Consider the following 22,870-nt stretch of genomic DNA (forward strand, 5'->3'; position numbering starts at 1 on the left):
TTTAGAGGCTTGGATCTGGGATGGGTTCAACTTTACTTAAATGCCTATTGACATCGCGCAATACAAGAAACCTAATATATTACAGCATCCAACGGTTATGGCATAAACTTTTATTAGTGTCACGATAACCTATGTAGCAAGAAATATATTGGTGTACCCAATCTTTATTGCTGCAGCAAGAGATTATACTTTTTTGCCACATTTTTTTCATATTGTTGTCATAGTTGTGTGGTAAAAGTTTTCTTTTGCGGCAATAAATTATAGCTTTTAGCTGCAGCTGAAAAGTACCGTGACTAGAAATTTACTTTTGTAACACCTATATTGAAGGTGTGGCAATATATGGTGTAGCAATAGCTACATTTTCTTGTAGCGGCGACTCCCACCACTAAGCGAATGTAGTGGTTTTCTTAGTGGAGCCATCTCATAAATATCGAAACCTTATCTTAGACTATAGATGACTCTTAGTTGGGACTAATTACTTATCGTACGTAATCATATTCTCACTCGGCACATGAAACATGCCCACGTTAAATATTGTTGTTACCATATGGTCTTTACTCGATTATTATTGACCAAAACTCATGTAGGCGAAGAGGTTAGTTGGTTTGGACCCTCTGGCTCTGTTCTATTATGTGGTCTTGTACCCACTAACCACTGTAACCCCAAGTCAAAGAATGGTATACCTAGGTAGCGCTTTCATAACCATTAGACTTGGTCTATGTATCAAATGTGCACAGTACGTATGAATATATGATGCATGTGATGACGATTTTGTGTTACACTCCATATTAGATTAGTAGTTGTGCGTCTATCAATAGATAGATATTGTCCATGAGACAACTAGAACAGGGTATACCAACTAGAACAGGCTATATATGTCCAAGGCAGTCTAAGCAATACTGGTCTTGTCAAAGATTTATAGTTCTGATCAGGTCAATTACTTGATCATGTCTTCTGCACCAAGTGCACGCCCATCCCTTAGTTCATCACACAAGATAAGGAGAAACCAAATCAGTAATGATCATCAAAATAGAACTTCTTCTTCATCATCCAATTTTGTCGTTGGTGGTCTAACTCATCTTCCATGCAGAATGAGGATCATGAGTAGTATCACTACAAATAAAAATGTTAGCTTCTTGTCATTATCGTCAGCAACAAATTCAGGGTCTCACTACTTATTTAGTAGATCATTACAACCAAAAAAACGTACTACTCACATGTATGAAATTATCAGTAATTCCTTTTCTGATGATAACTTCCAATAGATCTGTTATTTTATTTATTTTTTTATTTATTTTTTTGACATGAATTAATTGATTTTTTATTGTGGTTATGAAATTAATGAAGTAGGGAACTGAATGCAACTGAGAATCTCCCGGCTGGAACCCCAGTCCCAACCCCTCCTGGTCCACCTCAATCTGGATGGTAATCGTTACTAACATAAAGAAAAACTCCCCTTTTTAAAATTTGTATTCAACTTATGATTAATCATCAATTATCAAACTTAATTAAACTTTATCTTAATTGAAAAATTAGGTTTAACTGGATCATCTGGACTGTAATACCCATGCTTTTCCCTTTCTTCAAGAACAAAATGAGTCCATTAATGCTTCTTAAACGTAAGTATATTCGTCACTTCAAGCTTGTATCCACTTGATAATCTTACTAATTGGATTTAGAAACGTAAGTATATATTTTCACTTCAAGCATATATCCACTTGATAAGTAATTAATCTTACTTACTGGATTTTTTTACTTTTTTCTTTTTTTTTTATCACTAGAGAAAGTAGAAACAGTGGTAAACATTGTGGATCATGCTGCCGAGGAGCTTGAAAATGTAGCGGAGGAGGTGGTGAAGATAACCGATGAATTTGAGCAAAAAGTACCTGAAGGTAGTGTACTTAAAACAGCACTCGGTTCTGTCCATGAAGTTGCAGAGGAAGCTATTAAAGTTGCAGAGGAAGTTGAAGACCTCGTTGACAAGGTTCAAACCTAATACTTTAACTAAATTAATTCCTAATTGAAATCATGTTGTTTCTACACTCTTTTTTAAATCTAGTGTTAACTGTGTTTAATGTTAACCGGTTTTTACTTGATAATAATTGGTAACTTGTATACGAGTATACAAAATAACAAAAGCCTTAAAAGAGTAAATCTGGTATTTAATGTTACAATGATACAGGGAAAAGTGCTGGAACAAAAGATAGAAGATGCGATTGAAAAGCAAGATGCTTCAGCGGCAGCCGAGGGCCAGCAACAACAAAAGGTACTGTACTAGGAGCCCCCAACAATCCTGAAAACAAAAGAAAATCTACTAATATTAGTTGCGTGTTCTGTGCTACTCTATGGATGTAAAACTGAAATGCATTTCCAAGAAACATATTGCCCTTGGGTCTACAGCTATTTTGTGATTGCTCTTATTCTAATAGTGAGATATAAAACTGAAATGCATTTTCAAGAAATATAAAACTGAAATGCAGGCAGAAGCTGTAGAGAAAAAGGTGGTAGATATGGCAAAGAAGCATGATTCAGTAGTAACAGCAGTCAAGGAGGTAAAGACAGATGCGAAGGATTTTCTCAAAACAACAGAAGCCGCAGCTGTAGCAAAACAAGAACAAAAAAATGCAGCGTCTAATAGAAAATGATCAGCTTAATTAATTAGTTTTGCCGATATAAATAAATAATTTTTACTTGTAATAAATCAGAATTTTATACATGATGAAGTTGCTAACTCTTAAAAAATAAAGAATTGATCAATCTACAAAACTTTATTTTTCCTCGCTAAATTAGGGCCTATGCCCATTAATTTGGGCCTACAAGACAAAAAAGAGTCATTAAAAAATAAAATAGAACGCCTCTGATTCAATTATTTTTCATAATGACTAATTTATTCCTAATTAATTAGTTTTAATCAGGGTGATTAATTAACGTTTAGTGAAATTAAATTAAAAATCAACTAATCATGATTCATCATCAAAACAATAACCTTTTTTTTGATAAAAATCGAACCAGAAATGATATATGTTCATGTTCTCATAAACCGATTTTGGGTTTTTTCAATTCACAAAAAAACTCAAAATCGGTTTTTACACATGTACACAAAAAACTGATTTTTGAAAAAAAAAATCAAAAATTATTTTAATCACACTCGATCTGAAAATGAGTATGATATCATACTCGCTTTCAGTTCGCGTATAAATTTCATCCTCATTTTGAGATCGAGTATGAAATCATACTCGTTTTGAAATTGTGTAAAATCATACTAATACTCATTTTTAATTCGGGTATAAGCAGAATCGGTTTACACGACGCACACATAAAAGTCGATCATTGACATTGCATAACAGGAATCGGTTTATAAAAGTGCTCATGTAATCCGATTGTAACAAAAAAAAGATACAGAAAAATTGAGAAATTTTTCTTACAACAATCGGTTTACTCGACACACATCTAAAATCCGATTCTAGCATTATACATCAACAATCGGTTTTTATAAGTGCTAATGTAATCCGATTCTAGTTCAAGTTTCTCGAACCAGAAAACATATCAAGGACAATCGGTTTTTGTGGGCATGAACATAAACCGTTTCTATGTGAAATCGGATCACATATACATTAACGTTAAACGATTCTGATAAAAAATTGAAAATTTGATTTCAAAATTTTCAATTTTTGAGCGACCCTCTGTTACTAAAACCTAGTTTATAGGATTGAGTTGAGAAGAAAAGAAGAAGAATCAGTTGAAGTGGATATGGAAATGAATTTGATTTTGATATAGTTTTTAATTTTATGAATTTGATTTTGATTTTAGTTTTTAATTTTATGATTTTAGTTTTATGATTTTGTTTTTAATTTTCAATTTTATGAATAGGATTTGATGGGGACAAATTATTAGTATTTGACAAGTACAATGCACGTGCATTGCACGTCAATAAATAATGATTTTTCATAAAGTACTTTATTTAGAACTTAATTATTAATAAGAGTAATATTTATTTAGAACTCAATAGTAATGTACGACTGAATTTGGAGTTACAATTAGGCTCAACTCTTTCTCGATGTACTTCTAGTTACCAAACCTCTCAAAGTGGGTGCCGTCCATGGATAAAAATACACAGGTATTCCATGTCTCTACTATCCACATAAGAGCTTTAAAGAATCAAAATAATGAATGGATCTCTAATCCTGAGCAGATTAAAGATACCCTCATTAACCATTTTCAGGACATGTTTACAAAAGATTCAAATGTTAATCTCAGGGCTATGGCTCTGGATAATACTAACAAATTGAATCAAGATGATTGCAGGCACCTTAGCTCAATCCCCAGTGCAGAAGAAATTTTCAATGTGGTGAAGAAAATGGGGTCTCTGAAATCACCAGGACCAGATGGTTACCCAGCATTATTTTACAAGAAATGTTGGGAGGTAGTAGGACAAGAAGTTGTGCATCTAATACAGGACTGCTTCAGATATTCAACAATTCCACCTCGACTGAATCATACCTACCTTGCTCTTATTCCAAAGAAGAAAAATGCAGAAGCTGCAGTTGATTACAGGACGATTGCCCTCTGCAATGTGTTGTACAAAGTAGTCACTAAGATCCTCACCAACAGACTATGTCCTTTCTTAGACAACCTCATAGAGAAGAACCAGTCAGCATTTCTACCAGGAAGGCAGATACTGGACAACATTGTAATTGCCAAGGAATTATTTCACTCTATGAAGTATTCAAAAAAAAAACTCAAGGCTCATTTGCACTGAAACTAGACATGAGTAAGGCGTATGACAGGGTGGATTGGGACTTTTTAAGTCAAGCTCTCTTGAACATTGGCATCACGGACAGAGCTCATGCTCTCATCATGAGTTGTGTGAAAACTTATTCCTTCTCCATTCTCATAAATAGCCAACCTGAAGGCTTCTTCAGAGGGGAAAGAGGTATTAGACAGGGATGTCCCCTATCTCCATATATGTTCATTATTTGTTCTCAATCTCTCAGGAATCATCAACAAAATGGAATTAGAAGGATCCTATCGTGGGTATCAACTCAACAGATGGGCCCCCAGGATTTCTCATACCATGTTTGCAGGCGACATCATGTTATATGGCAATACAGGTACAGAACCATTAACTCCATCACTACAGTGCTGCAGCAATATTACACTTTGTCAGGGCAGCTTGTCAACTATGCAAAATCTTCCATTTACTTCAGTAAAAATGTTTCAGACACGTATGCTGAAGAAATCATTCAGGAGTTGGGAGTTAAAAAAAATGGCTAATGATGAGAAGTATCTAGGAGTTAAGATCTTACAACAAGGTAAAAGGGTATCTAACTTCAACTATCTCATTGAGAAGTTTGATGCAGCTTTATCAGGGAGGATGAAGAAGAATCTAACCCATGCAAGTAGAACAGTGCTCATTCAATCTGTCCTAGCACTCATTCCAGTCTATTTCATGACAACAAATATGATCCCAAAGTCAGTTCTTAACAAACTGACAAAAATCATAAGAGATTTTTGGTGGGGGCACTCAAGAGATAAAAGGAAGATGCACTTCTTGAACTGGGACTGGTTCAATTTGTCCAAATAGAAAGGATAATTAGGTTTAAGATCTATCCATGATCTGAACCTAGCCCTTGTTGCCAAGCTGTCTTGGAGATTCTTACAAGAACATAACTCTCTTTGAGTCCAAATCCCGAGAGCCAAATATTTGAGAGAGACCTCTTTCTGGGAGGCTAAAAAAATTCAGCACTGTTCAAGCACTTGGTCAGCTATGCTTGACAGCAGAATTGAACTGAAAAAGGGATGCCTCAGGCTTGTAGGCAATGGTCAAAATATCAACATCTTCACTGATCCATGGATACCCACAATCCAAGGAGCCACTCCACTCAGATCGGAAGAAGGTAGTATGGAGCATACAAAAGTAAGTGACTTAATTGATAACACTACATGCCAGTGGAATGCTCAGGCACTCCAACAATTCGAAGATTCCTTTATTCCCATCCAGATAATACCAATTGCTCCAAACACTGCTGCAGATGATAAACTCATTTGGAAGTTCACCACTCACGGAAATTTTACACCTCAATCTTTTCAGAAGATGTATCAAGATCAGCAAGGTGAGTCCTCTATCATTCGTGAGAACATTTTTCCTTGGAAGAAGCTATGGGCAGTGAAATGAGTCGCCCCAAAAATAAAAATGTTCATGTGGAGAGCATTACACAATGGCCTTGCTGTCTCTAAAAGGATAGGAAAATATATTACTGGAGTTTCAACAATGTGCAGCATTTGCACTGGGGAAGAAGAATTTGTAGACCATCTCTTGGTTCACTGTGAACTGGCTCGAGCTGTCTGGTTTTCCTCTCCTTTAGGCTTAAGATTTCAAGGAGATAATCAAATAACTACCTCAAGCTTAATGGAACTCTTACTCTGCAGGAATGACAATGAAGCCTCTCTGGTTATGGGAATGTCTATATGCTGGGAAATTTGGAAAGCTCGAAATGACAAAGTTTTTGAGAACAAGGCTGTCAGTGTGCAAGGAATACTGACAGTATCGTCGTACTGGTATAATCTCTACTACAACTTCACATAAGAAGATGACTCTCATACAACAGGAATGAACCTTGACGCAGATACTCCCACTCAAAACACCTGGACTGCTCCCAATCATCCCTCCATCAAGATAAATGTAGATGTTGCCTGGAAAGATGGTCGTTATGCATGTGCAGCAGTGGCAAAGTTCGAAAACTTCGGTTCAAGGAATACATGGTTATATAATTTAAACTCTCATTTCAATCATTGAAACATTCTCATAGGGCGATATTCAGTCGTGAAGAAGAACAGACCTTTCTCGTCAGAGCAATTTCCAAAGTGATTGAAACTTTCATGACTTTCGTCACTAGGTGAAGATAAACCTGATCAAAGTGAAACGCTTTACCAACACATGATTTCGAGTAAAAGATAAGCAATGAATACTCAGCTCGAAATATCAAGTGTATATGATCTAGTCTATATAGCATACGACTTTTGTATCATAAGAAGTAGGAGAAGAATATATAGACTTTCGAGTGATAGATAAGTTCAAGTCTTCACATACCTTTTTGTTGATGAAGTTCCACGGTTCCTTGGTGTAGATCTTTGTCGTTGTCGTTGAATCACCATGAAGTCCTTGAGCTCAACTACACTTTTCCTATCCTAGTCCGAGACTTAGCTAATAGGTTAGAAATCAAGACTTTATGGTTTTGATCACTAACATTGACAAACATGCTTGATATAGCAACGCATGCGAGGTTGACCGAGCTATGCTCTAACAATTGCATCACGACTTTAACAATAATACTATGGTGATATGTATCACTCTCCCTTAGTCAATATTCCATCTCGATCATGGAAACCACTCCCCCTTACACAATGATCCGAAAACCATATGTATTTGTAGTGTGACCTACAATATTTCTCCCCCTTTTTGTCAATAACATTGGCAAAGGTACAAGAACATGTTCATAAAGAAATTTCCACAAGAGACATTTCATGATCAAATGAAAGAAAACATATCATCTTAATTTAGATGAAATCTTATAGCCGAAGCTAACAGCATTCATCAAGGAGTTTTAAGACGCAAGATAACCCCTATGAAATTCCACAACCGCACTCCCCGCAAGATATTACCATTAAGCACAAGTTCAAAAGAACTCTCCCCCATTTGATATCATTCCCAAAGGAACAACAAGAGCGACCTTAATTTCGAAAGAAAAGAAGGATTTTTATTTGGACACCAAAAACCATGCGAATGATTTTTTATATCCAAGACTCAATCAAAATACTCACAAGTAAACCCACGAATATTCTAATTTGAATACGCAATTAAATCAAAACCACACAAGTGATCAATTTAATTGAAAGTGCTCAACATAAGTAAACTCACGTAGCAACATGCTACGATTAAGTTAATCATATGGAGGTGACTACCTTAACCGTTCAAGTACTCAACATAAGGAAAACCTTACGGAATACGTGACTACATTAACCAATAAAACATGATAGTGTAGCCGTTCATATACTCAACACAAGAACTTGTGGAATATATGAAAACTCAATTAGATTAATTACAAGAGAACCTATAATTAATCTAATCGGAATAAAACAAATAACCAAACTAATCACCGAGGTAATCAATTTAATTATTTTGGGCTCAACATAAGAGATTATGGAACCCCGACTAAGATTACCATGGAACATGACCATCTTAACTGCATATGCACTCAACATAAGAAGGAAAGCTTATGGAGTACAAAACTAAATAACCAAGGATTATTAATTTAGTTCATAATTCTCAACATATAGCATCTTACGGAACAACCAACAAAGCCAAGATTAATCGACTTTAGTTGTAAGGTGCTCAACATAAGACACATAATGAAGACTTCACGGTAATACATAATAAAATGGATCAATGAAGATCTATACCGTGGATAACATACAAGGATCTATTCTATCTTTGCATCATTATATGCATAACAACATAATAGACTTTATCCTAGTCACACAAAAGATTTAATCCTATTTTCCATCAAATACATGATTGCATAGGAATAACTTTTGTATATGTCAAAAATCCATTTCGTCCCTTCATCAATAGGAATACCAATTCATGAACGACTTTACTTTTGACCGCAATATGGGAGCTTCAAGTTCACGGACGCAAACAATACATATCCCATAAAAATATTGCAATATAACAAACCAAAAAAATACTGCAATAATCATCATCCTCCAAATATTTTTAGAATTTAATACCAATAAACCTAAAAAATAACATAAGAAGATGAAAACAAATAATAGCTATGTGTAGTCGCAATCATCGTTATTCAAAACACAAGTTATTCTTCCAACTAATCCAAAAAGAAGACATCCTAGGAGACAAAAATAGATGACAAGCTTAAACGGAACCCGGCGTATCCTCAACAGCGAACAGAAACACAGGAGGTTCAGGATCCTCACGAGACATGAAGTCAATAAGCTTGTGATCTGCAGCCTTCTCAGCATCAACGGCGAGAAGATTCTCTTTTCGAAGATCCTTGATTTGAGATTTTATGAGACCAAGGTCAGACACAACCTTTTCCAACTCAGTTTTCACCTTATCAAGACCTTTAAGAGTATCAACAAGCTGCAGTTTTGCTTCCCCAAAGTACTTAAGAAAGTCATGAACAACTTCAGCAGAGATCATACCATCCTTTCCAGCATCTTCATGAGAATATGCAAAGAAGTATGAGGCATTGGGATGATCTTCATCTAAAAGAGTTCTCTTCTTCTTGGAATCAACCTCAATACCTTTGTCAAGGAATCCTTTTTCCAAAACCACCATAGTAAGAAGAGGAGGAAGACATTCTAAAAAATTCAAAGCTACCCGAAGTACACGAACGTGACTTGTAACCCTAAGAGGTTGGATATTTATCCTTGGGGACAGCAATTTAGGGTATAAAAAAAATTATTGACTCGGGCCAGAACGATCCGTTCGAGTACAACAATTACCCATTGAAAAATAAAGCCCTTAAAGTTTGAAAGCAGGACTTGAACACAACTATTCTATGCCACAAAAACTTTTGAATTAACCAATACTTGTTCTTAGCGGATCTGTCAATCAAAGTTTTGCTATGGACGATAAGAAAATAACCTAACTTTAACAGATGCAAGCAATGCGTATACTTGTTTTTAATACACACTTACTCAACAGGGTTTATATGAGTAAGCTCTCCAACCTTGTGATTAATTAGCACAAGTACGAGCCACAGGCTCATTAAGAGTTTTGTGTTTTTGGTTAAGTTTGTTTTTCCTCTTAGTCTTACAGAGGAATCCTGTATGACATGAGAAATTGTCATAAAATTTACTGTCATCAAAATAAGAGACATAGTTAGACTCCTTACTAGAAGTGCCTTGATGTAAGGAAAGGGGATATTCTATCGACAAGCTCTTTGTACTTCACAATTATCTCCTTAATATCGTTTCTTACTTCACAAAATAAGAGACATAGTTAGACTTCTTCTGGGACGACTTTCTCAACAAGAACATCGTTGATTTTAGAGATTGGGCATTGAACCTCCTTGAAATGATGTTTATTAAGACGTCTATTCTGCCTTAGAACAATGGAGAAACTCACTGTACTGACTTTCCTGGTAGCATACACAGGATAGGTACGAAATCCAATTGGCTCAATCATACAGACGTCAGTCACACCTTTGAGAATCAAATCTAGGGTGTGTTGAAGTTGAACCAGAGAGTTTTTATTCAACTTAGAGTTTCTCGTTTGTTTGACAGAATTTTTGCTTTCACAAACAAGACATACCTTTTGATCATCGGAATTATTTGAGGAAGTTGTATCAATATCATCATCAGAGGATTTCCCCTTTCTACAGACTATCCCAAGTTTTGTGGAAACATTAGGAACATTTGTTTTTACTTCCTAATGAAAAACATCAGAAGTTCTTGGTATATTAGATTACTTTGAACAACCTTGAACAAAGAGTTTATTCAAACGATGTTCAATATCCAAGGCATCTTTTTCGAGGGAGGCCTCAAGAGTTAAGCATGAAGACTGATCTTCAGCGATGCTATGGACTTTGCAATCTCTTACAGTACCAAGAAGGACATTCACATGGTGCTTTAACTGATTTAATCTAACAACTTGAATTCTAACAAGATTTAGAATCAATTTACTCTCTTCAGCTGTATCCAATTCATTAGAAGAACTGGTCTCTTTCGAGTGGAAAACAGGAGCATCCATGTCATGTTTTGTCTGTCTCGTCAACCAATCAGGATTTTCTATATTTGAGATGGAATAGATTTTCTCTTTAATAGAATTCGACGAGAGAGAATCTTTATTACTGGTGACGCGTTTATCAGAGATACTATGATCCATATAGTCAGATCTCTACAAACACAGACTGATGAGGTCTTTAACGAGATTGCCTGATCTGATACCAATTGAAAAAGCGGGGGTCTAACAACACCACCCAATATTTCTATTAGCAATCTATATGGACAAATTTCAGTATACTTTTTATGAGAATTAACTAGACAGTCAGACTCAATCAATAAAAAGATATATCAAAGAGTTTATATCTCAATCTCTCGATTTGATTTTTACTCAAGCTAAAATCAATAGTGTTAGAGCATAGCTCAATCAACCTCGCATGCGTTGCTATATCAAGCATGTTTGTCAATGTTAGTGATCAAAACTATAAAGTCTTGATTTCTAGCCTATTAGATAAGTTTCGGACTAGGATAGGAAAAGTGTCTATATGTCATCCATATCCACACATATATGACAGTTGAGCTCAAGGACTTCATGGTGATTCAACGAAAATGACGAAGACCTACACCAAGGAACCGTGGAACTTCATCAACAAAAAGGTATGTGAAGACTTGAACTTATCTATCACTCGAAAGTATATCTATTCTTCTCCTACTTCTTATGAGACAAAAGTCTATGCTATATAGACTAGATCATATATACTTGATATTTCGATCTGAGTATTCATTGCTAATGTTTTACTCAAAATAATGTGTTGATAAAGCGTTTCGCTTTAATCGGGTTTATCTTCACCTAGTGACGAAAGTCATGAAAGTTTCAATCACTTTGGAAATTTCTCTGACGAGAAAGGTCTGTTGTTCTTCACGACTGAATATCTCCCTCTGAGAATGTTTCAATGATTGAAATGAGAGTTTAGGTTATATAACCATGTATTCCTTGAACCGAAGTTTTCGAACTTTGTTGATCAAGAGAAATCGGTAGGATTGTACAATTGGCTTGCCAAGTCCGCGAACTGACGAAAGTTCTTTACCGAGAATTTCTGCTGGGATTTCCAAAACTTGTGGTGTGCTAATTCCGCGAACTCATTCCGCGAACCCAGTCCCGAACTGGCGGATGTTCTCGACCCGAGAATTTCTGCTGAGTTTGGAAAACTCAACCGATTCACTTAAGTCCGCGAACTTGTTTGTGAACTTAAGACTTATGATCTAAAGATGTGATCTGAACATGAAACATTAATTATTAAGGAATGCTTTATGCAAACCGTGGCTATAATGTTCATGAGCCGATTTTAATCTAATCGAATCATCTTTGTTTCAATTGTGTCTTGTGTAGTTACATAAGATCTCATAGCAATTGAACAACTCTTAACTAGTTCATTTGAGTCAATTGAACTAGTTATGGTGAAGATGAACATGATTAATATGAGATGCTCATATGGTTGACCTTTTGGGTTATAATGTTGAACCAACATACGTGTACTCGTTTGGGCATGGTTTTCTCAAACCCAGTAAACGTGTACTCAAGTGTGTGTGACAAGCTATGTCTTTCGATCTAAAGGTAGAGAGATATTGTCTTGAATCTAAATCAGGTTTTCATCTAACGATGAATAGAGTTTGCTTTGTACCTAAGGTAAAACCCTGGTTTGAAAGGATATATATAGGAGACATCTAGCATTGAGAAAACCTAATCCCCACACGTATGTGTGCTACTAGTGCGCTCGCTAGATTCGATCTTCATTAACTCTTGAGTTTCTTCTCTAAACTCGAGTTAACGACTTAAAGACTTCATTGGGATTGTGAAGCCGGACCGATACTACTTTTATCGTAGTTTTGTGATCTGATCTTGCATTTTCTATCGTACGAGTACAATCGATTGATTGACTTGATATCGTGAGAGTTTTCCGATAGGCAAGATAAAAAAGTCATAAACATCTTCGTCTCACTGTTTGTGATTCCTCGACAATCCGCTTGTGTAGTTAGGAAGGATTGTAAAGAGGTGATTGATTAATTTAGGCTGTTCTTCGGGAATATAAGTCCGTATTGTCAACTGGTTCCTGTTACCTTGATTTTATATCTAAAGACGGAACAAAACCTATGGTTTATCTGTGGGAGACAGATTTATCCTTTTGATAGACTTTTCTGTGTGAGACTGATTCGTTTATTATCAAGTTTGTGATTTTGGGTTGCATCAACTCTTTGTTGTGGGTGAGATCAGCAAAGGGAATCAAGTGCGCAGTATCCTGCTGGGATCAGAGGCGTAGGAGTACAACTGTACCTTGTATCAGTGGGAGATTGTTAGGGGTTCAACTATAAATCAGTCTGAAGTTAGCTTGGAGTAGGCTAGTGTCTGTAGCGGCTTAATACAGTGTGTATTCAATCTGGACTAGGTCCAGGGGTTTTTCTGCATTTGCGGTTTCCTCGTTAACAAAACTTCTGGTATTTGTGTTATTTCTTTTCCGCATTATATTTTATATAATATAAATAATACAGGTTGTGCGTTCGTGATCATCAACTTCTCTAATCCAACTTTTGGTTGTTGAATTTAGTTGATTGATCCTTGGACATTGGTCTTTGGTACCGTCCAAGTTATCTCTCTTTGATAAAGACTCGCTATTTATTTTAGCTTGAGTAAAAATAAAATCGAGAGATTGAGATATAAACTTTTTGATATATATCTTTTTATTGGTTGAGTCTGACTGTCTAGTTGACTCTCATAAAAAGTATATTGGAGTTAGTCCATACAGATTGCTAAGCGAAATATTGGGTGGTGTTGTTAGACCCCCGCTTTTTCAATTGGGATCAGAGCAGGAAAACACGTTAAAGACCTCATCAGTCTGTGTTTGTAGCGATCTGACTTTATGGAAAGAAGTGCTATCTTTGTTAACGTACCACCAGTCCTCGATGGCTCAAACTATCTATGGTGGAAAGTTGTTATACGCACATTTCTTCAATCGCGTGACTTCCAATCATGGATATGTGTTGTGAATGGCTATGCGACTCCCATTGTAATGGAAAGAGATGTTGTTGTACCAAAAGATTTATGTATGTACAATACTGCCGAATTAGTTGTTGCAAGGCAAAACTCCGACGGGTTGAATGCCATCCTACATGATATTAACCCAACTCTTAGACATTATGTGGCATCATGCACTACGTCTAAAGAAGCTTGGGATACTTTAGAAAGCGTATTCAAATGTAACCCCAGTGAAAAGGAATCTAGGCTTCAAAACCTTAATTCCGAATGGGAAGACCTTTATATGGCAGAAGAAGATTCGTTCGACGATTTTTATCACAAACTGTCTGAAATTGTTAATGCATCATGTGCATTGGGTAGGACCATTCCTGAAAAGGAAATTATGATGAAAATCCTCCGATCGTTGTCCTCTAGATACGAATCTAAAAGACATGCCATCGTTGAAGGAAATAACCTTAATACTCTTTCGCGAAACATAATTGTCGGAAAAATTAGAATTTTCGATCGCGAATATATGGCAAAAGATTATCATCAATTGATTGGAAACCGTGTCACCTCTCCTGATCATAAGCTTGTCATCCGAAATTGACGAAAGATAGAAATGAGAATTGCTTTATTTCTACGCTGTCTCTGTTTATACAAAAACTCAAGAAAATCCTCAGACGTAGTAAAGTAAAGTCTCAAAAGGAAACTCTGTTAGTCAATATAAAGGATAAGAATACCGAGAAGAGTCGTACTAATGAAACTAGTCTTGTGTGTGTTCAAGTCTCTTCAAAAAATCCTGAAACTGAGGTAAGAGAGATAACTAAAGCATGGATGAATACTCTTGATTATTTTCCTGAGGAAATCTATGACTGCTCTCTCAGTATTTTTGCTGAAAATCATTCTCATGATTCTGTGGATCAGCAAACCTCTCCTGATTATGTATTGAACTCCAGGAGTTTCTCGGAAAACATTCTACCAAATCGCTCTGTTCAGTTGAGTTCATCTCAGGATCATCAAAAACAGTCCCTTCTGGCTAACCGTTGTACGACGAAAAAAGAAAGGAAGTCCTCCCTTCATCAAACGGCGTTTTCAAAAACGGTGCGGGATTGGAAAAGTTCAACAGTCAAGTTTCTTAAAACCTTGATTACATTGGATATGAAAGTTCTTCGTAATTCTCCTTCTCAAATGGATAAGCAGAAACCTAGTACATTGAGTGGTTTCTCTCTCTACAGGATTTATCCCAGTACAAACTTCGATTGGAGGCCTTGTGCTCAGTAATCTTGTTGAAAAATAGTTCTTGTGTTTCTTCCTCTTACACAAGAATAATGATATACAAGAGGACTGTGATATAATCTGTGTGTGCTTCTACCAGGTCGTGTTCATAAACGACTCCATATTTTCAGGTAACCAACTTCTGTTAAGGTTTGGTAAAAAGGGTATTTTTTAGGATTTTTACTCCCTGGTTTCTTTTTAAGCACTACCTCTTCTACTTTCTCATTTCATCTTCTCTACCATGTCCTCCTCTAGTCTTTAAAGTAAACAAAGTGATGTATGGACTGTTATATTTCCTTCAAAGAAGATTCGTTTCGACTCTTCTGATAATGAGACATGCTATGACAAACATGTCTCTCCTTCTGATGAGAATCCTACTGTCTCTCAGTTTGATAAGTTCTCTTTAACAATGAATCTCGTCTTAGAATAAGTTCGTGCTTTGAAAAATGAACTTGAAGTTTCTTCCAAAAGACTTGAAGAGAAAATGGATAGTCTTGAATCAAGGATTGACCAAATCGAAGACGAGCTTAAAGAATATAGGGAATACGAGAAGAATATTCAAAGTAATTGAAATGATTTACAAGAGGTTTAGATACCTAGGATGTCTTCTTTTTGGATTAGTTGGAAGAATAACTAGTGATTTGAATAGCGATGATTGTGACTGCTTATAGCTATTATTTGTTTTCATCTTCTTATGTTATTTTTTAGGTTTATTGGTATTAAATTTTAAAAATATTTTTATAGGATATGTATTGTTTGTGTCCGTGAACTTGAAGGTCCCATATTGCGGTCAAAAGTAAAGTCGTTCATGAATCGGTATTCGTATTGATGAAAGGACGAATGGACTTTTGACATATACAAAAGTTATGCCTATGTAATCATGTATTTGATGGAAAATATGATTAAATCTTTTGTGTGACAAGGATAAAGTCTATTATGTTTTTATGCATATAATGATGCAAAGATAGAATATATCCTTGTATGTTATCCACGGTATTAATCTTCACTGATCCATTTTATTATTTTTTACAGTAAAGGCTCCGTTATGTGTCTTATGTTGAGCACCTTACAACTAAGTCGATTAACCTTGGCTTTGTTGGTTGTTCCGTAAGATGCTATATGTTTAGCATTATGAACTAAAGTAATCATCCTTGGTTATTTAGTTTTGTACTCCATAAGTTTTCCTTCTTATGTTGAGTAGATGTGCGGTTAAGATGGTCATATTCCATGATAATCTTAGTCGGGGTTCCATAATCTCTTATGTTGAGCCCAAAATAATTAAATTGATTACCTTGGTGATTAGTTTGGTTATTTGTTTGTATTCCGATTAGATTAATTATAGGTTCTCTTATAATTAATCTAATTGAGTTTTCATATATTCCACAAGTTCTTGTGTTGAGTATATGAACGGCTACACTATCATGTTTTATTGGTTAATGTAGTCACGTATTCCGTAAGGTTTTCCTTATGTTGAGTACTTGAACGGTTAAGTTAGTCACCTCCATATGATTAACTTAGTCGTAGCCTGTTGCTCCGTGAGTTTACTTATGTTGAGCATTTTCAATTAAATTGATCACTTTTGTGGTTTTGATTTAATTGTGTATTCCAATTAGAATATTCATGGGTTTACTTGTGAGCATTTTGATTGAGTGATGAGTTCCAAATATTGTATATATCTATCCCCTTTTGTTGGCATTTAACTCATCTTTTGTGCAGTAATTTTACATTTTATCCCATATTCTGTATTTTGATTGTTTTCAAGAATAAATATTTTTCTTACTTAATTTTGCATTTTTAGGTAATAAATAAAGTCTGGATGACTTGCGGAGCGGAATAGAGCAGAAAAGCAGTGAAAAGCCAGGAGGAATTACGCAAGGAAGCCGTGAAGAATGATGTGCGGAAGACCAAAGAGGGTAGAAATGGGCTTGAAGAAGAGATTTGTTCTTAAAGAAGAAGTGGGCTCAAGATTTTCCAAGCCCAAACTCATTTCCCAAACCCATATTCTATACCCAAAAGCCTAAAACCCAAATCCATACCCGCTTGCGTCTTCAGCCGTCAGATTGATCTCAGAGTCATCCTACGGTCGCCCCCTTGTTGTTCATCAAAGTTTGATACATCCGCTTTTCACTACAGTTCCTAACTCCATCAAGTGCCGTTATTTTTGTTGTATCACTTCATCTGACGGTCGCTCCTCGCTTACCTCCGCATAGCCGTCAGATCTACCTACCATCTTTACATCCTACGGCCCAGATCGCATAACATCTTCACTCGCTGCAACTGCCCAACACCCTAACATCCGAGCCATATACCCCTACCAAATACCCCCTTCTCCTTCTTCCATCGACCTCTCCCCCTCCATGCCTGTTGCAGACCACCACCATCTTCTCCACCTGTTCTGCCTTCGCATCCACCACCTCACCTGCCTCAACTACCCAAACCAACCACACCCATCCTTCTCCCATCAATCCCCTACCCCTCTACCTATCAATTTTAATTTTGCAATCCCAATTTCTGATTTTTGCATCACAGTTGAAAGTTAATTTTGCATGTTGTTTTTAGAATTTTATCTTGAATTTTTATGATTATATCTTGACACTGTGCATCTTGAATGTTTGTTTTTAGAATTTTATGTTGATGAAAATTTAATTCCAGCTCCACTATCAGTTAACAGTTGAATTGCAAGTGTGTTAAATTATCTTGAATGTTAAATGTGTATGAATCATCTTTCTTAATGAATGTATGTTGCTATACCATGTTTAGCATGAGCTAAACAGCATCAGGCCAAGGCTCAGCTGAAGCCTTGTGCACTGTCAAGTGACTAGAAGCTAGGATAGTTACCTCCTTGCCCTGTTTTGCTTGAGCAAATGGGAGATACCAATGCTCATAGTGCCTGTGATTGGCTGTGTTGTCAAAAGACAGCCAATGCTAGGGGCAAACTATTGAGCAATTTAGTATTCTTATATTTCTAGATGTATGCATAGGATCAAACTCAACCTAGAAAAATGTTATTTGATTAGGCCACAAGGTGGATCCTAAGCTTTGGCTTAGCCACAAATCCTTTGCAATCACTTATAATTTCAGTTTACTTCCCTTGCTGTTTTACTTGTCTGTTTTTCTTGCTTTTTGAAGTTGTTGTGCACTGAAAATAGTGCACAAAATCCCCCTGCCCATGGCTCTCAGCCTTGGTTCCTTGCTTTCCGCCTTAGTGTTTTGTGTTCTGTCTCCATTGCTAGCTTAGGAAACTCTCTAGTTTGCTCCCACTCCCTGTGGACTTTCCCCTGCTTACCTTCTATATCATAACTTGGCCTTGTATACTTGCAAGCTTCTGTGTGTCTTTGCCCTGTCACACCAAGTTTTTGGCACCGCTGCCGGGGATAATTTTTAGGACCTTTTAGAAGCCTACCAAGTTTTTGGCGCCGCTGCCGGGGAGTGGTGCTGCCATCTGCTGTTGCCTGAGCTGCTGCTGCTGCTGTTGCTGCTGCTGGTGCTTTCTCTGCCAAGCTGCTGCTGCTGCCAAGCCTGCTGCCAAGCCTGCTGCTGCTGGTGCCTTCTCTGTGTTGCTTCTGCTGTTGTTGCTGCTGCTGCTGTTGTTGCTGCCAAGCCTGCTGCCAAGCCAACTGGGCTGCCAACTGAAGCTGTCAACTCGGCTTGTGCACCCTCTGCTGCTGGGCTTGTGCAACCTTTGTTGCTGGGCTTGAACCAACTGAGCTGGGCTTAGTAACCTCAATCTCGCTGGGCTTGCCTTTGCTGCTGGGCTTCGCTGCAGATTCTGCTGGGCCTGTGTTGCTGAGCCACTTCAATTGGTGCTGGGCTTGAGCGTGAGCTTAGGACGATCCTAAAGCCCAACTGGGCTGTGCAACTAAAAGGGGACTAAAAGCCTATTTTTGGGCTTCCCTCCAAAAAACAAGTAAGCCTAACCCATGAGTTAACCCACTTGGGCCTCATTTAAATTCAAATTCGGGCTTGTAATAATTAATTTAATTATTTATTTGGGATTGTAATAATTTTTATTTATTTTCTTTTTCTTTTTTATTTGGGACTGTAATTATTTTTTTGTTTTCTTTTATTTTTCTTTTATTTTTCTTTTTTCTTTTATGGGTTTGTTTTAATTATTATTATTGTTTTTATTTTCTTTTATGAGTTGTGATAATTTATGCTAGGTTTAGTTCAAAATTTTTTCCAAAGCCCAATTTTAAACCAAAAACAAAATCCCTTCTAAACCAAAACCCATTCAAAACCAAATCTTCATAACCCTTGTGGGCCAAATTGTTTCCGATTGCTCTGTCTGACCAACATGTTAGTTAAGGTACCTACTAGGACATGATTGTGACCTACAGAGACCAGACAAACAGACTTGTTAGAATTAACCCAGACGAACCTATCGAAATTCTAAGTTCTGAGGGAGACAGTCCAGATCAACCAGAAACAATGGGAGAACCCCGTACCCTCAAGGATTATATGTACCCAACTAGAGCCAGTCAACCTTCTTGTATTGTGCTACCCGAGGCTAATGGCCATTATGAGCTGAAATCAAGCACAATACAGATGCTTCCTATTTTAGAGGTGTTGAGAATGAAAACCCGTACCACCACGTGAGAGAATTCGAGGAAATTTGTGGAACTCTGCGTTTCACTCAAATGTCCGACGAAACCCTGAAGTTAAGGCTTTTTCCTTTCTCCCTGAAAGATAAGGCAAAGGCCTGGCTCTATGCTTTACAGCCTCAATCCATCATGACATGGGATGACCTCATAAAGGAGTTTTTCAAAAAGTTTTTCCCGAACCACAAGACTGCGACAATTCGTCAAAGTCTGAATAGCTTTGTGCAATTAGAAGGTGAGACCTTAGCTAGATACCTGGAGAGATTCAATGAATTATTGCTCCAATGTCCCCATCATGGTTTTGAAAAATGGAGACTTGTGCAAATTTTGTATGAAGGTCTAGATGTGTCCACCCGAACAACGGTTGAGTCGATGTGTAATGGTCTATTCGTAGATAAAACTGCTGACGCGTCTTGGGACTTCTTGATTGAAGTAGCTGAAAAGACGCAACAGTGGGAATCCATCCGTGAAACCAGAAAGACTACATCCGAAGCAAAGGCTTTTAGGATTGAAGCGGATTTTGAGGGAAGAGCAAACATGGCATCAATAGTTAGGAGATTAGAAGAGTTAGAACTACATAAAAATTCAAAACCTTCCACCACTACTCTCCGAGAACATGTCGCTTCGTCTGTTTGTGCTGCTTGTAACGACCCCAACCATCAATTCCAAAATTGTCCGATTTGCTTGCAGTCCAGGATCTAGGCTTGAACAGGCACATGCCATGTTTCAAAAACCAGAGCATAACCCTTATTCACAGACCTACAATCCAGGATGGAGAAACCACCCTAACTTTTCATGGTCAAAAGGACCCACTCAAGGAGGACCATCTCAACCCAATCAGAGCTATCAAAACAATCAGGGATATCAGAACAATCAAGGTTATCAACACCCGAGAAACCCTCAACAACAATCAAACTCTCAACAACAATCATATCCTCAACACAATACCGACAAGAGATTATCCACCCTAGAGGAAATGTTCCAGAGTTTGATGCAAAGTCAGAAAAATCTAGATCAAAAGATGGATCAAATGTGTGAGAGAGAAAAGGGTAAACTTCCGAGCCAACCCCAACAAAATCCAAAGAGGATATTTCAAACAGGCACAACATCCTGCACTGAAACCTCACCCGATCAAATCCATGCCATTACCACCCTCCGAAGTGGTAAAGTCATCGAGAACAACGTGGGCGAACCTAATGAATCTGATACAAATTCCACGCTGTCTCCACAACCCCAGAAAACCAAAGAATCTGAGCAAGTTGGAAAATCTGACAATTCTACTGCTGTGAATGTCCCTTTGCCAACTCATTCTCCTGTTGCCCCATTTCCTCAAAGATTGATCTATCAACAGAAAAGTACCCATTACAATGAGATGTTAGATCTGTTCAAGAGAGTCAACATCAACATTCCTTTTCTTGAAGCAATCAAGCAAATCCCTGCTTATGCCAAATTCCTCAAAGACTTGTGTACTCAAAAGCGCAAGCTCAATGTGCAAAAACGTGCTTTCTTAGCTGAGCAGGTGAGTTCCATCATTCTGAACAAAACTCCACCCAAGTTTAGGGATCCAGGATGTCCAACAATTTCTTGCACTATAGGAGAACACACGGTCAATAAAGCGTTATTAGACCTAGGTGCAAGTGTTAACCTACTGCCATATTCTGTTTATGAGCAGTTAGGTCTTGGGGAGTTGAAACCAACATCTATCACTCTACAACTGGCAGACCGATCTGTCAAGATTCCTCGTGGAGTGGTCGAAGACGTTTTGATCAAGGTTGACAAATTCTATTTTCCCGTAGACTTCATTGTCTTAGACACTCAACCTGTACAAAACCCAGACTGTCACATTCCTGTCATCTTAGGACGTCCTTTCTTGGCTACGTCCAACGCGATCATTAATTGTCGTAATGGAGTGTTGAAACTGTCTTTTGGTAACATGACGGTAGAATTGAATGTGTTCGATATTAGTCAACAACCTGTGAATCTTGATGATGATGATGTGCATGAAGTTAATATGATTGAAGGATTAATGCAAGATTCGTTGACTAACATTCTATCCGTCGACCCCTTTCAAGCATGTATGGAGAACTTTAACCCAGATTCCTATGATGATGCATACTGTAGTGACGTCCTATCTCTGCTCGAATCTGTACCTCAAATGGACGTCACTGAAAGGAAATATGAAGTGGAACCACCCTACTCTCTGATTCCAAGCTTATTCCATCCATTGTTGAGCCACCCAAGCTTGAATTGAAAACATTGCCTAGTACGTTGAAGTACGCATTCCTAGGTTCTTCTGATACTTTACTGTCATTAATTACCGTCATTTTTCATGTTTAGACACGGAACAGGAAAGTAAGCTTTTAGAAGTACTTAAGGAACACAAAGAGGCCTTAGGATGGACCATCTCAGATCTCAAAGGAATTAGTCCCACCATTTGCATGCACCACATTAACCTTGAAGAGAATGCCAAACCATCGAGGGAAATGCAAAGGAGACTTAATCCTAACATGAGAGATGTAGTCAAAGGAGAGATCCTGAAACTACTTGATGCGGGTATCATATACCCAATTCCCGATAGCAAATGGGTTAGTCCCATTCAAGTTGTGCCTAAGAAGTCAGGCATTACTGTAGTTCAGAACGACAAGAATGAATTAGTCCCTACTCGTACAACCACAGGATGGCGAGTATGCATCGACTACAGGAAGTTGAACACAGTAACAAGGAAGGATCACTTCCCGCTCCCTTTCATTGACCAAATGCTAGAACGTGTGTCTGGACACAGTCACTACTGTTTTCTAGATGGCTTTTCCGGTTATAACCAAATTCACATTGCTCCAGAAGATCAGGAAAAAAACTACATTCACGTGTCCATTTGGGACGTTTGCTTATAGACGTATGCCCTTCGGGTTGTGTAATGCACCTGCTACTTTTCAGCGTTGCATGATGAGCATTTTTTCTGACATGATAGATAGTTTTCTCGAGATCTTTATGGATGATTTCTCTGTTTTTGGTTCCTCGTTTGACGAATGTTTGAAGCATCTTGCCCTCGTGATATCCAGATGTAAAGAAAAGAACCTTGTTCTAAATTGGGAAAAATGCCATTTTATGGTGAATTCAGGAATAGTTCTAGGACACATCATCTCAGAAAGGAATTGAAGTGGATAAAGCTAAAGTTGACCTCATTCAACATCTACCACAACCTTGCTCTGTGAAGGAGATCAGATCATTTCTAGGTCAT

The 22,870-nt window shown here is 37.4% G+C and overlaps 1 protein-coding gene across 2 annotated transcripts; it reads left to right on the forward strand.

The window, feature by feature from the left end:
* The first annotated feature begins 847 nt into the window (after window positions 1-847).
* Window positions 848-2,742, forward strand: LOC113335128. 2 transcript variants are annotated; one of them, XM_026581265.1, is made up of 6 exons: window positions 848-1,219; window positions 1,348-1,425; window positions 1,537-1,619; window positions 1,782-1,984; window positions 2,183-2,266; window positions 2,481-2,742. In XM_026581265.1, exons 1-6 carry the CDS (start codon window positions 948-950, stop codon window positions 2,643-2,645), a joined length of 885 nt encoding a protein of 294 aa, XP_026437050.1. In that variant the 5' UTR covers window positions 848-947; the 3' UTR covers window positions 2,646-2,742. The 2 variants fall into 2 exon arrangements, with proteins under 2 accessions (XP_026437050.1, XP_026437055.1); XM_026581270.1 differs by having other exon boundaries at window positions 1,351-1,425.
* Window positions 2,743-22,870: the final 20,128 nt, after the last annotated feature.

This window comes from Papaver somniferum, chromosome 1 (assembly GCF_003573695.1).
Source record: "Papaver somniferum cultivar HN1 chromosome 1, ASM357369v1, whole genome shotgun sequence".
In the NCBI taxonomy this organism is placed as follows: Eukaryota; Viridiplantae; Streptophyta; class Magnoliopsida; order Ranunculales; family Papaveraceae; genus Papaver; species Papaver somniferum.